Raw genomic sequence first — 16,273 nt, 5'->3', positions numbered from 1 at the left:
CTAAATAAAAATTCTTATATAAAGTTCAAAATAAAATATTTTTTTCTTCCAAAATACAAAACATTAATAATGTATGCTTCTTATTTACACAGATTTTTGAAGTGATAAAAATGTGTATGTATCACTCACAACCATGCTTAATGTAGGTTTGTTTATTTTCATATAAATCATGTACATGTAACTGAATGTCCATGTTTAGATTTGAAGGTGTTTAGGCTATGATACATGTAACTTAGAGACATGAACCTCATACATGTCGTCTTGATTAAATGAATAGTTGAATTGACCGACTTCCATATCAAGCTTGCGATGATGATAATTATGATACGGGTGCTAATTATGAGAACTGTAAGATTATATCGTCTCATAAATATAACTGATGGGCAGACTTAGAATTTTATTTTATTTTAGGAGGGGGGTCCAGTCACCCCACCACCCTTGAATATTCAAACTTTTTTTAATTTCACATATGAAGTAAACCTACTGAAAATAGAACTCGACCTACCCCCCCCCCCCTCCCCGGCAAACAAAATTATAAATTATCCCTTAGTACATTAACCTCCCCTCCATTTCTTGATCTGAACATATAAACATTGGAGCGAAATGTCATGGTGCGAAACATCCCACATTTAGCTAGCTACGTTGGTTTTTTTTCGGGGAGCAGCGATTGTAGCGCGCACACTGCCGCCTGGCGTCATAATGCAGCATTAAATTCATGCAACTTGTATTCGTCTTTATTGAAAGTGCTTTATGGTTTGCGTGTTTGAATTCACGTTTGTAACAGAGATAGAAGAAAGAATTTACACGAATAAGAAGAGAATGTTGCAACATAGAATTAAGCAAACAATGAAGGATCAAAGAAAATCAAAGTGAAATTGGATAAGCATGAATATGAAAACAATAAAGTGACATGCAAGTGAAAATGTAATGAAGAATAAAGAAGTAAGCATAATAAGAATAAAAGCAAGATACATAGAATTTTGGCGGCAATTCCCTTCCATAATTGATAAGCTCAATATTTTGAGCATATTTTGTTCAAAATTGCTGATCAAAATGCTTCTCCATTTAGAGATATTGAGCATCAAAGTTTTGGACTTCTGGCCCCTTAAAATCCATAATTACGTAATATAGGAGTAAATGATTGCCATGTATAGGTGAATAACGTTAGAAAAAACATAATTGTTTTTATAAGGTATCTCAAAATATTTTACAGTAAAAAGTTATCATCAAAAGACTTTAGAGCCCCCTCAGCCCCTAATTTGAAGGACCAGCTCCTTTTTCTTGATCTCAAATGAAAGCTCTTGTCAATTCAAACACATTTTGTTCAACAAGTCTTTAAAAATTCTGTACCGTTCTGGGGATATCTAGAGAGGGTCGTTTTAGGGGCCGACCCTGTAACTCCTTTCAGGGACCGCATAACAAAGAAATTATTGTTGCAGATTGATAAGCTCAATATTTTGAGCATCTTTTGTTCAATATTGCTTATCAAAATGTTTCTCCATTTAGAGATATTGAGCATCAAAGTTTTGGACTTCTGGCCCCTTAAAATCCCAAATTACGTAATATAGGAGTAAATGATTGCCATGTATAGGTGAATAACGTTAGAATAAACATAATTGTTTTTATAAGGTATCACAAAGTATTTTAAAGTAAAAAGTTATCATCAAAAGACTTTAGAGCCTTATCGGCCCCTAATTTGAAGGGCCAGCCCCTTTTTCTTGATCTCAAATGAAAGCTCTTGTAAAAATAAATTTTAATTGCTCTACATGTCTTAACAAAATATTTTCGAGAAAAGAGATAATTAAAGAAAACCAAGAAAAATCACTACATTTTTTATATCTCAATTTTCGGGTCCAGGCGAGCTTCGGCGCCTTTTGCGCCAAACATAAATGGCTCACTTTAGACAAAATTACAATCATTCGTCTACAATTCCTAAAAATTTGAATTTGATATCTTTTATCGTTTAGGAGGAGTTCGACGGACAAGCTGATCCTCTAAAAATCGCTAAAACGTCAATATCTCTGAAACGGAAATGACGTCATCAAAATAAAAAATTTCCAATAAGGTTCAGATCAATATCTATTTGATCTGAAAGTTTCATGAAAATCGGCCGAGCCATTTCCGAGAACTCGCGTGCACAAAATTTGTAAGAAAAACTAGAGCAAAGCTCGTTGCAAAGCAACGAGTGGGTCTTCCGATAATGTCAGAAGCAAAGTTCCTGTAAGAAGCAGAGCTCTTAAACCAATAACAAGAGTAACTAAAATAAAAAGATGAAAAAAATCGAATTATTCCTGATACAACTTAATAAAACCCGAATGATTTTAAGCACGATTTAACAGAAACCTTTTTTATTTCAAGAACGACTTAACAAAAAAATGCGAATGTGTTTAAGTACGAATTAACAATTTCCGAATTATTTTAGGTACGAGTTAATTTTACTATAAACATTACGCTTTTTTTAAACCAAAGACGCGGAAACTAAATTTCCGGAAAAATCAATTTTTAAACCTCGATATCTCTGTAATGCATCGTCTGATTTTAAAACGGATTTCAGTTTTTAATTAAGCTTAATAAAAGCTGCTTTGTTGCCTTATGATAAGTATCAAATTATTGGTCAGAAAAGAGTTATCATAAAAAGACTTAATAGCCCTTGTACCCCCTCATTTGTAGGGCCAGCCCCTTTTTCTTGATATCAAATAAAAGGTCTCGCTAATATTAACATATTTTGTTCTACAAGTGTTCATAAATTGTAAACCGTTCTCGAGATATCTGTACAAATGTGTTTTAGGGGCCGACCCTTTAACCCCTTACCGGGGCCACTAACAACAAAAATTTTGGTTTAATATTGTTCAGAACATTATTTTGAACAACTTTTGTTCTACATTGCTTTTCAAAATATTTCTCCTTTTTCAAATATAAATGATCATAGTTTTGAGTTCTGGCCCCTTGAAACCCCTAATTACGTAATATTTGACTTAGGTATGGTACTGTATAGATGAACAGCTGTACAATGAACATTTTTGCTTCTATAATTAATAACAAAATATTGTTCAGTAAAGAGTTATTGTAAAAAGACATTAGAGCCCTTTTGGCCCCTAATTTGAGGGGCCAACCCCTTTTTCTTGATATCAAATCAAAGGTCTCGCTAATATAAACATATTTTGTTCAACAAGTGTTCAAGAATTATTTCCTGTTCTTGAGATATCTGTACGAATGTGTTTTAGGGGCCGACCCTTTAACTCCTAAATGGGGTCATAAACAAACACATTTAAGGTAGCATATTGACAAGAACATCATTTTAAGCAACTTTTGTTCTACATTGCTTTTAAAAATATTTCTCCTTTTTCAGATATTAATGATCAAAGTTTTGAACTTCTGGCCCCTTGAAACCCCTAATTACGTAACATATGACTTAAGTATGATACTGTATAGATAAACAGCTGTACAATGAACATTTTTGCTTATATAATCAATAACAAATTATTGTTCAGTAAAGAGTTATTGTACGAAGACTTTAGAGCCCCCTTGGCCCCTAATTTGAGGGGTCAGCCCCTTTTTCTTGATATCAAAGGAAAGCTCGTGAAAATTGAAACAACTTTTGCATTACATCTTTTAACAAATTATGTGCACATCGAAAGGTATTACAGAAAATGTGCAAAAATTTCGTGGAAAAATTTGGTGCCAATTTTCAGGTTCAGGCGAGCTTCGAGGCCTTGAGCAATTTTCATAATTGGAAGCATGGGGGTACATCTACAGACATTCATCTACAACCCCTGAAAATTTCAAGCTTCTATCTTGATTAATTTCGGAGGAGATGCGTGGACAAAATGACCCTTAAAAATTTTCAAAATCGTCTATATCTGAAACCGGAAGTGACGTCATCATGTTAAAATTTTATAATATGTAGCTACGATGATGTTCTATCACTCCTACAAATTTCGTGCAAATCGGTTGGGTAGTTTTTGAGAAATAACGCTCCAAAAAAGTCAGAAAAAGAAAAAAAAGAATAATAAGAATAAAGAAAAAGAAACCGTAGAATAACAAGAGGGTCTTCCGTTGGAAACGGAAGACCCTAAAAAACAAAAATAATAACTAGAGCAAAGCTCGTTGCAAAGCAACGAGTGGGTCTTCCGGTAATGTCGAAAGTAAAGCTAAAAGTTCCTGTAAGAAGCAGGGTTCTTAATCCAACAAACGTAAGAAACTAAGACAAAAAAAAAATCGAATTATTCTTGGAACGAGTTAACAAAATCCGAATGATACCAAGTACGATTTAACAAACCTTATCGATTTCAAGCACGACTTTGCAAATACAAATCCGAATCTGTTAAAGTACGATTTAACAATTATCGAATAATTTTAGGTACGAGTTAATTTAACTCTGAACATAAAACTATTTTCTTAACCAAGAATGTGGAATCAAAATTTCCGGAAAAATCAAATTTTAAACCCCTATATCTTTGTATTGCATCGGTCGATTTTAGAACGGATTTCAGTTTTGAATTATGAATAATAAGCTCTTATTTTCTGCTTTATGATTAATAACTAATTATCGCTTAAAAATACGTTATCATGAAAAGACTTTGTAGCACTTTTGACCCCTTATTTGAAGGGCTGGCCCCTTTTTCTTGATATCAAATGAAAGGTTTTGTAAATATAAACATATTTTGTTACACAAGTATTCACGAATTGTTAACCGTTCTAGAGATATTCGAACAACTGTGTTTTAGGGGCCGACCATTAAACTCCTTACCAGGGCCACCAAAAAAATATTTTTAGATCCCATATCGTTAAGAACATTATTTTGAGCAACTTTTCTTATACAAGGCTTTTCAAAATATTTCTCCTTTTCTAGATATTAATGACCAAATTTTAAGACATCTGGCCCCTTGAAACCCCTAATCACGTATCATATGTCTTAGGTATGGTACCGTATAGATAAACAGATGTACAATGAACATTTTTGGTTCTATAATTGATAACAAATTATTTTTCAGTAAAGAGTTATTATAAAAAGACTTTAGAGCCCTTTTGGCCCCTTTTTTGAGGGGCCAGCCCTTATTCCTTGAAATCAAATAAAAGGTCTTATAAATATAAACACATTTTGCTCAACAAGTTTTCAGAAATTGTTGACCGTTCTAAAGATATCTGAACAATTGTGTTGTAGGGGCCGACCCTTAAAATCCTTACTGGGGCAACCAACAAAAATTATTCAGGTAGCATATTGTGAAGAACATTATTCTAAGCATTTTTTGTTCTATAATGCTTATCAAAATATTTCTCCTTTTCTAGATACTAAAGATCAAAGTTTTGAAATTCTGGCCCCTTGAAACCCCTAATTACGTAACATATGACTTAGGCATGGTACTGTATAAATAAACAGATATACAATGAACATTTTTGGTTCTATAAGTGATAACAAATTATTGTTCAGTAAAGAGTTATTGCAAAAAGACTTAAGAGCCATTTTGGCCCCTTATTTGAGGGGCCAGCCCCTTTTTATTGAAATCAAACGCAAGTCCTAGTTAATCTGAACAACTTTTGCTTTACATGTCTTAACAAAATATTTACACATTAAAAGCTAGGGCCGAAAATGTGCGAAAATTTCGTGAAAAAAATTGGTGCCTATTTTTGAGCTCGGGCGAGCTTCGCCGCCTTGCGCATTTTTCAAAATATCAAATAAATAGGATCATCTACAGACATTCATCTACTATCCCTGAAAGTTTCACGTTTCTATCGCAATTAGTTTTTGAGAAGTTACGTGGACAAAATGGTCCTTAAAAATTCACTAAATCCTCAAAATCTCGAACCGGAAGTGACGTCATCAACCAGAAATTTTATAATATCAAGCATATTTGATGCTCAATGTGTCCTGTAAATTTCATGCAAATCGGTCTGGTAGTTCACGAGAAACAGCGTTCGAAAAAAGTCAGAAAAAAAATAAAAAATAAAATAATAATAAGGAAAAGAAACAATAGAATAACAAGAGGGTCTTCCGTCGGAAACGGAAGACCCTAATAATAGGGAAGAAGAAACCGAAGAAAAACAATAAGGTCTTCCGTTGGAAACGGAAGACCTTAATAATAGGGAAAAAGAAACAACGCAATAACAATAAGGTCTTCCGTTGGAAACGGAAGACCTTAAAAATATTGGGAGGCCACTCTAAACAACATATACTAAAATGTTTGACAAGATTGTTTACATATCATAACTCACTAAATGACAATTTTAACAAGGAGAGGCCTCCCAAACCAAAGCTATAATACAAAAGGCAAAGAGCTAAAATTACAGCCGCCACTATCGAGAAAACAAAAGAATAATGAAGATGCTGAGCTGTGATTGGCTACAATTGTATACACTGGGGCCCCACACAGGGTACTTGTTTAACATACACCTATACATAATTGGGGCCTCCAGTTGGATGTACAACAAATAGCAATCAAACTTCGAACTTTACATAAAACAATTTATTACCATAAATTTAATTTTATTCAAAATAAGGGGGATGTATCAAGTTGCACCCATTGATAGTGGGTGATTTATAGCCATGTGACCGCCCCCCCCCCCACACCACCACCACCACATACATTTATCACTACATATGTATGATACATGTTAATATTACAAAGGATCTATAAGCAAGTAAGCTACTTGTAATAGCAGCTTGTTTCTTTCAGAAATCAGATGAAAATCAATCAAGGAGTCTGACCATGCTCCCCCGTACTTGGGCTCAGGATGTGTTACGGTGTCATCTCTGTGAGACCCCGGGCCCCCCTATGTACTGTGACATTTGTCATATACATCTATGTAAAGCATGTGTGGGGGAACATCTGTCCGATGAATCCAAGGAACATAAAGTGGTGTCATTTAATAAAAGAGGACTTAATCCTAAATGTTCCAAACATTCCACACAATTATGTGACCTTCATTGTGAACATTGTGACATTCCTATTTGTGTGGAGTGTGTCTCCTCTGGTGATCATCTAGGACACAAGCAAGTGGGCATTTTAAAAAAACTTGATACTAAGAGAGAAGCCATAAAAAAAGATTTACAAGAATTAGAAAATACCATTTATCCTAAATACCAAGAGATTGCATCCAATATCCCTGCTCAGAAAACTGATCTAAATAAAAACTCCAAGAAATTAACAGCAGCTCTAGACAAACATGGAGAAAACTTGCACAGAGAAATAGACATTGCCATCCAAAATCTGAAATCTGACGTGGATGAAATAGAATCAAAACACCTGGTTGTCCTTGATAAACAGGAAAATGAAATCAAATGCAGTATTTCTGAAATAACACAGGTCATTGTTGAACTGAAGAAGCTACTTAAATCCAATGATGTAAGCCTTGTCTCTGCTTTCAACTCCAGAAATGCTGAATTCAGAAGATTGCCTCCTAAACTCACAGTTTCCTTACCAAGATTCACCCCTCAGAAGATTAACAAAGAGCAAATTTATCAGCAGATTGGTTCTTTGTCATCATTATCTATCAAAACAGAACAACATGGCTACACAATGGATTCCCCCGGTGCTGAGTCCTCTCCCCCGGACAGACCACTCATTGGTGTACCAAGGATCATCACCGATATAAACACAGAGTATGGAAAATCTAATGAATTAAGCAGTGTGTCCTGTCTGAGCGATGATGAACTGTGGACGAGTGGTCAGGACAACATGATGAGACTCTACAACCTCCACAGTAAACTAGTGAAGTCAATCCAAACCAAGTCAGGGAACATACCATTTGATATAGCAGTGACACAGAGTGGTGAACTAGTTTATACTGATTGCACAGATAAAACTGTGAACATAGTGAAGAATACACAGATACAGACAGTGATCAGACTACAGGGGTGGTATCCTCTCTATGTCTGTAGTACCTCCTCTGGTGACCTCCTGGTTGTCATGATCACTGATGATAAGAAACAATCAAAAGTTGTGCGTTATTCTGGCTCCACAGAGAAACAAACAATTCAATACGATGACAAAGGACAACCTCTCTATTCATCTGAACTTTACCCTAAATATATAAATGAGAACAAGAACCTAGATATCTGTGTAGCAGACTATATAGCCAGTGCAGTAGTGGTGGTCAATCAGGCCGGTAAACAACGGTTTACATATACTGGTCCTCCCTTCAGGACATTTAATCCAGTCGGCATCACTGCAGACAGCCAGGGTCGGATCCTGACAGCAGACTGTGCCAACTACCGTATCCACATCCTGGATCAGGACGGACAGTTCCTCCGCTACATTGACAACTGTAATTTACAGTATCCATACGGTTTATGTGTGGACACCAGAGACAACCTCTTTGTGGCTGAGAGGGACACAAGTAAACTGACGAAAATCCAGAATTATATGTAAACAAACTGAGATCATAATGTTACATCATTGTCAACAATCTTAATTTTTTTTTTAAATCTCGTTTTAACTGTCAATAAACTGATGGTACTAGTATTTGATCACATTTTATTTTACAAAATAAACAGAATACGATACATCGGGCATCAACATTATTTCGCGACTGTTTGGGAGGATTTTTTCTTAAGAAATATTATTAAATAATGATTGCCATATATATGTACATGTAATATTATGAGTTGAAACTTATTTACAAAAAATCGTGTTTTCTGTGACATTAAAAACTGTAAATTTAAGAAAATAAAACACTGCAAAAATTTATGTCATTTGAATTGATACGAGTAACCGGTTAATCGGTCGGAACGAATTGCGATTAACCGATTGGCAAAGTTTGTGCAATCGATTGCCATCCCTAATATACATAATACATGTATTTATACATGTATTTATATGTATATTACAAAACTGTTTTATACTATGTGTAACATCAAAATGTGACTGTTAAAATTTAGAGAAAGTTTAGTATTCGTGTATTTTATGTACAATTAACGTATAATTACACATTTTTCATGTACTTGCAGGTTATCATGTAATGGGTTAATAAATGAAAACAATTTGTTGATTCGGTTTCTTACATTATAACTAAGATTTTTGACATTGCAGACATTTCTTAATATTTTCCATTTTTCAGCGTCTTTGTGATAATACAAGAATCATTTTTTTATTGAATAGTTTGATGCATTTCATCAATGACGCAAATTACGTATTGTTTTAGCACAAGCGGGGTTTGCATAATTTTACGAAATGAAAATAATGTAAAAATATTGATAATGTAATACCCGGTATTTAATTGTACAATTGCCGAAAATTATAATTATAAGTAATAAGGAATCATTCTTTGAATATTATGAGGTGATTATTTTGGTCAGGATTTGATCAAATTTATCATAAAGCCCTTCAGGTTTTATTGGATTTGATCACGCCCCAGCCGTGTTTGATCACCTCATAATACTCAAAGAATGATTTCTTATGTATAGCCTGTTCTCATTAAAAAGGGGAAAGATTTTTCAGTGTCAGAATTTCCCATGCATTTTACATGTTTATCTCCTAAAGAACTTAATTCTTCGTCTTGTGGTGACAAGATGCGCTTATCTGAATGAAATGTGAGATAAGAAAGTGCGCTTTTCTGGGTGATATATTAGATAAATCTGTGATAATGGTTTTGAGTGTGCAGCAATAAGTTGTAACGTGATAGGCCCATTGAACAAAGATTTACCATTGTGTACTCTGTACAATGTTTCAACATGCACATACAGAGAGTTGTCTGTTCTATTCACAATATAAAATCAATTAATGTTGAATTCTCACTGTTATATTAGAATATACATATTACATTTCTTTGTTGCTTTATGGGTTAAATGTATGGTGACTACCTAATGGTGCGGTTTATGAATGAACTTGACTTACTGAGATAATTCCTTGAATGACAGAGTTTATTTTAATATTGTGTGTGTGGATGTTCAAATTCAAACACTTTTTGTGCTGTCTAATGTTTACTTCAACTGTAACCATTCTGCTTATGTGGGATACTGCAATTATCATTACACATTCCGAGTTAACTGAATCTTGCATGTTTAAGTTGTGGACATTTTTGGTGTGTTGGTTCTCAGAAAACACAAAGAAAATGAATGGTGTCCATAATTATTGTGCCTAAATTTTGTGAGCTACAAGCGGTAGGAAATATTTTTTTACCTGTTGTTTGTCTTCTCAAAACACTTATATAGTATCCCCCGTCCCCCATTTATTTGTCAGTGGATATCATATACATGAATTTATAAATCTTTAATTTTGTAAACTTCAAGTCTTCAATTATTATTGTAACATGTAATGTATACAATAATTCTATTGTCAATACGTACAGCGTTTGTATCAATTTGTATCTAGTATCGTTCATGTTAATGTGAGTATTTAATATGTTGCAGATGGATTTCTTTCAAGTTGTTTTTTTTTCTCATTAAAATAATTATGATTGTGACTGTGTGTGCCTAACTTTTCTGATGCCGCTATTCTGCATAAATACACTACCAAGTTATCAAGTTGCTCGTGTGGATCGTTTTCGTTAACCGCTCGGATGTTATCCGTTTTAAATACGCTACAATACACTGATCCCGACATTTTAGTGATCAACAATTTTTAACGGACACACAAACGGATTAAATTTAGCGGAGTTCTTGCTTTCTATAAAGTGACGTTCTCACGGAGATGGTTATATATGAGGATTTGTTTTTCTCATATATATTATATATTCGCGGTCCAGATGTTAAGCTTACCGATACGAAGTACGGGAAAGCTTATGTTATACCCTCGTCGTCGGCGTCCGGACGTGGATCAAGTTTTTGGAGCAGGTCCTGTATCTAAGTTATTACTCGTTTTTCCTTCACCAAACTTGCAGGGATGGTGCATCTGGGCCACTTATGGTGGTATAGGACGCCTCCATATTGTGACGTACTTCCTATTTAAATTGATGAACAATAAAATAAAATATATTGTTATAAATATTTTTATTCGAAACATTGTTACCTAACAACGTAGCGAATGGGCTAGAACGTTTAATACGAATCTGTAAGTCATGAGCTCGAATCCCGCCGGGGCTTTAATAATTTTTACTTATCTAAAAAAAAGTTTAAAACGTATTTTGTTGGTCAAATATTGTAAAATTTGAAAATTCTAAACCGGTGAAAGTATTTTGATTATAATAACAATAGTGTTGTGTTGTGTTCGGCTCGTGTACTGTAGTATTAAACCTTGACTACTATTTAGGCATACATTTAGTACATTCACAACACAACACTATTACGTGTTTATAAATATTTTAATAAAGGTCATTAACTATGATTTTCACGTAATGTGATATACAGATAAAGGTGGTCTCATAAAGGTGATGCCTCGTATCGTTGAGCTCAGTATTCTGTGATTACCTATGTTTTTTTTTGAAAACCGGAGTCATAAATAACAATGTTATTAATGTCTCTGTTGAAAACAAAATATATTATCAATCAATCAAGCAATCAATCATTTACAGTTCCGGATCTAAATAAAATTGTCAAAATAAAGTTAAATCATACTGGCAAAGAAAATGAACAACTTGTGAGTCTTAATAATCAACTTTTTGGAAACTCGTGGGATATCTTAAAATTAGACCCATTTCCATGGTGTAATATGAAGAAATGGTGTAACATATAGAAAACCCATTTTAGTCACGCTCCCCTTGTGTTCAAATGTGACCAGTCAACCACCTTTGAATTATTGGTTATACAAACTGGTGTTTTAAATAATGACTCTTCCATGTTTATTATAATACAAGCTGGCATGGTTATCTTTAATAAACTTCATTTACACCGTCCCATTTTTTAAACTGATTTATTTACATGTACATGCAGTCATTCCTTAGAAAAAAAATAAAACAAATGTTTCGTATATTTCTACAAGACAGAGACTTTTGATGAGGATACTTTAGGTCTTAAATCTGCAGACCTTTGAAATTTTGTATTGTTATTATTTTTTTATTTTGAAGTATAATCTCGAGAAGAAATATCACAACAGTTTAACATTTTTACTCCACAAAATCTTTAGAATTCAGGAGTTTCCGGGGGCTTATCCCCCTGAGCTCCCACCAAGGCTTTGCCATGGACCCAGGTCCCTTGCTTACAAGTGGCGCCCCTCTAACTTCAAATCCTGGATCCGCCACTGCATACAAGAAATTGAAGTGAAATTCGGTTTTAAAATCCCATGAATTAATCACGGGGTATGGTCGTACCAGGTAACACAAGACCAGGAAGAGAAAATAAACAAATCGGCCTAGGCCACGCCATGTTGGATTGTAAAGGTTTGTATATATTGTTTATGGATACTATAAGTAACTGATAATCAAGACATGATAAACAACAATTATCTGTATTGAATTATGCATAATTAAAACTAAACCCTTGTTTCGGCCGGTAAAACATACTCCCTACCCCCAAGTATAGATGTGCGGTAAACTATGTAAATGAAGAGTATGCAAGATCTAGAAAAAACGCACGGTTATTTCATCATTAGGACATACTTAATTAATATTTAATAATGTGTTGTCATGTTGTCATGCGCTTAAGCAGGGTATTGCGCAGTTATATTTCACTGTTAAATACCACGAGCAGTATGTGGGGATGGGGCAATCCTATCATTCGGTAAACACAACCCAAGCAAAGATGGTTACTACATATGCTTCTACAAAGATTATGAGCAAATGATCGACTCTGCATAATTATTACATTTTGCATCAAGGCAAGCAAAATAAAATATATATGATGAGATTAATTTTAACCTGACAAGATATTAAACACACAAGCTTTTATTTAAAATAAGGGGAGATGTATCAAGCTGCACCCATTGATAGTGGGTGAGTTCTAGCCATGTTACACCCCCCCCCCCCCCACCACCACCACCACATAACTTAGTATATTTTTCACTACATATATATAATACATGTAAATATTACAAAGGATCTATAAGCAAGTAAGCTACATGTAATAGCAGCCGTTGTTTCTTTCAGAAATCAGATGAAAATCTATCTAGGAGTCCGACCATGCTCCCACGCACTTGGGCCCAGGATGTGGTACGGTGTCATCTCTGTGAGACCCCGGGCCCCCCTATGTACTGTGACATTTGTCACATACATCTATGTAAAGCATGTGTGGAGGAACATCTTTCTGATGAATCCAAAGAACATAAAGTTGAACCATTTAACAAGAGAGGACTTAATCCTAAATGTTTAAAGCATCCAACACAATTATGTGACCTTCATTGTGAACAATGTGACATTTCTATTTGTGTAGAATGTGTCTCCTCTGGTGAACATCTAGGACACAAGCAAGTGGGCATTTTAAAAAATCTAAATACTAAGAAAGAAGCCTTAAAAAAAGATTTACAGGAATTAGAAAACTCCATTTATCCTAAATATCAAGAGATTGCATCCAACATCTTAGTTCAGAAAGTTGATCTGAATAAAAACGCCAAGAAATTAACAACAGCCCTAGACAAACATGGAGAAGACTTGCACAGAGAAATAGACATTGCCATCAAGAAACTGAAATCTGACCTGGATGAAATGGAATCCAAACACCTAGTAGACCTTGATAAGCAGGAAAATGAAATCAAATCCAGTATTTCTGAAATAACACAGAGCATTGCTGAACTGAAGAAGCTACTCAACTCCAATGATGTCAGCCTTGTCTCTGCTTTCAACTCCAGAAATGCTGAATTCAGAAGATTACCCCTTAAACCTACAGTTCCCTTACCAAGATTCACCCCTCAAAAGATTAACAAAGAACAGATTTATCAGCAGATTGGTTCCCTGTCAGCATTATCCATCAATACACAAGGACATGGCTACACGATGGATATCCCCGGTGCTGAGTCCTCTCCCCCGGACAGACCGCTCATTGATGTACCACGAATCATCACAGATATAAACACAGAGTATGGACAATCCAATGAGTTATTCGGTGTGTCCTGTCTGAGTGATGATGAGGTATGGACCCGTGGTCAGGACAACCTGATAAGACTCTACAACCTCCACAGTAAACTAGTGAAGTCAATCAAAACCAAGTCAGGGAAGAAACCAGGGGACATAGCTGTGACACAGAGTGGTGAACTAGTTTATACTGATCCCTATGATAGAACTGTGAACATAGTGAAGAATTCACAGATACAGACAGTGATCAGACTACGGGGATGGTATCCTTTATATGTCTGTAGTACCTCCTCTGGTGACCTTCTGGTTGTCATGATTACTGATGATATGAAACAATCAAAAGTTGTGCGCTATTCTGGCCCCACAGAGAAACAAACAGTCCAATACAATGACAAAGGACAACCTCTCTATTCATCTGAACTTTACCCTAAATATATAAATGAGAACAAGAACCTAGATATCTGTGTAGCAGACTATATAGCCAGTGCAGTAGTGGTGGTCAATCAGGCCGGTAAACAACGGTTTACATATACTGGTCCTCCCTTCAGGACATTTAATCCAGTCGGCATCACTGCAGACAGCCAGGGTCGGATCCTGACAGCAGACTGTGCCAACTACCGTATCCACATCCTGGATCAGGACGGACAGTTCCTCCGCTACATTGACAACTGTAATTTACAGTATCCATACGGTTTATGTGTGGACACCAGAGACAACCTCTTTGTGGCTGAGAGGGACACAAGTAAACTGACGAAAATCCAGAATTATATGTAAACAAACTGAGATCATAATGTTACATCATTGTCAACAATCTTAATTTTTTTTTTAAATCTCGTTTTAACTGTCAATAAACTGATGGTACTAGTATTTGATCACATTTTATTTTACAAAATAAACAGAATACGATACATCGGGCATCAACATTATTTCGCGACTGTTTGGGAGGATTTTTTCTTAAGAAATATTATTAAAAAATAATGATTGCCATATATATGTACATGTAATATTATGAGTTGAAACTTATTTACAAAAAATCGTGTTTTCTGTGACATTAAAAACTGTAAATTTAAGAAAATAAAACACTGCAAAAATTTATGTAATTTGAATTGATACGAGTAACCGGTTAACCGGTCGGAACGAATTGCGATTAACCGATTGGCAAATTTTATGCAATCGATTGCCATCCCTAATAATAATAATACATGTATATATATGTTTATTACAAGACTGTTTTATATTATGTGTTACATGTATGTTTCATCAAAATGTAACTGTAAAAATTGAGAGACGATTTAGTATTCGTGCATTTTATATACAATTAATGTATTTATGATTATACATATTTTATATGCAAATGCAAGTTATCATGTAATGGGTTAATACATGAAAACAATCTGTTGCTGCGGTTTCTTACATTATTACAAAGGTTTTTGACATTGCAGACATTTCTAATTATTTTCCATTTTCCAGCGTTTTTGTGATTATGCTATAGAATCAATTTTTTAATGTATAGTTCGATACATTTTATCAATGACGTAAATTACGTATTGTTTGGGCGCAAGCGGGGTTTGCATAATTATACGATATGAAAATAATGTTAAGATATTGATAATATAATTGTAAAATTGCCGAAAATTATATATATATTTATTTACATTTTCCCGTGTCTTTATTGGATTTGATCACGCCCCGACCAAAATAATCACCTCATAATACCCAAAGTATGATTCCTTATTCCTTATTCCTTATATAAGTAAAAATGAATCATTCTTTGAATATAATGAGGTGATCATTTTGGTCAGGGCGTGATCAAATTTATCATAAAGCCCTTCATGTTTTTTTGGATTTGATTACCTCATAATTCTCAAAGAACGATTCCTTATTCCTTATGTATAATATATGTATGTTTATCTCCTAAAGAACTTAATTTTCAATGGTATCAACTTCTCGGGGTGAAAAGAGGGGACATGTGAGAGAAGACAATTTTTTTCCTTTTTCTTAACCGTTCTTTGACGAAAGATATGTGAATTTATAGAGAAAATCAACAAATGGGTGAAGTCCATCACACGTTATGGACATGGAAACTTGGGGCAGACTATTTATTTATGGAATCATTCTTTGAGTATAATGAGGTGATAATTTTGGTCGGGGCGTGGTCAAATCCAAGAAAGCCCAAAGGGCTTTTTGATAGATTTGACCACGCTAATATTTTTCTCTCATATGTCCCCTCTTTTCACCCGAAGAAGTTGATACCTCTGAAAATTAAGTTCTTTAGGAGATAAACATGTAAAATGCATGGGAAAATCTGACACTTTTATTCCCATTTTAATGAGAACTGTCTATACATAAGGAATCGTTCTTTGAATATTAGGTGATCAAATCCAACAAAACCTGA

At 34.6% G+C, this 16,273-nt stretch overlaps 2 protein-coding genes across 2 annotated transcripts; both read left to right on the top strand.

The window, feature by feature from the left end:
- The first annotated feature begins 6,707 nt into the window (after positions 1 to 6,707).
- LOC136271873 (E3 ubiquitin-protein ligase TRIM71-like) lies at positions 6,708 to 8,369 on the top strand. Its single transcript, XM_066072439.1, has one exon. The coding sequence runs from the start codon at positions 6,708 to 6,710 to the stop codon at positions 8,367 to 8,369; it is 1,662 nt and encodes a 553-aa protein (XP_065928511.1).
- Positions 8,370 to 12,060: 3,691 nt separating this feature from the next.
- On the top strand, positions 12,061 to 14,745 carry LOC105339989 (E3 ubiquitin-protein ligase TRIM71). Its single transcript, XM_066072026.1, has 2 exons — positions 12,061 to 12,252; positions 12,958 to 14,745. The coding sequence occupies exon 2, from the start codon at positions 12,991 to 12,993 to the stop codon at positions 14,650 to 14,652; it is 1,662 nt and encodes a 553-aa protein (XP_065928098.1). The 5' UTR covers positions 12,061 to 12,252; positions 12,958 to 12,990; the 3' UTR covers positions 14,653 to 14,745.
- The last annotated feature ends 1,528 nt before the right edge of the window (positions 14,746 to 16,273 follow it).

This window comes from Magallana gigas, chromosome 9, assembly GCF_963853765.1.
Source record: "Magallana gigas chromosome 9, xbMagGiga1.1, whole genome shotgun sequence".
Classification (NCBI taxonomy): Eukaryota; Metazoa; Mollusca; class Bivalvia; order Ostreida; family Ostreidae; genus Magallana; species Magallana gigas.
This window is presented reverse-complemented; position numbering and strand designations above follow the sequence as displayed.

Coding starts and splice junctions, on each gene's coding strand:
- LOC136271873 (XM_066072439.1), top strand. CDS start 6,708: ATGCTCCCCCGTACTTGGGCTCAGGATGTGTTACGGTGTCATCTCTGT.
- LOC105339989 (XM_066072026.1), top strand. CDS start 12,991: ATGCTCCCACGCACTTGGGCCCAGGATGTGGTACGGTGTCATCTCTGT.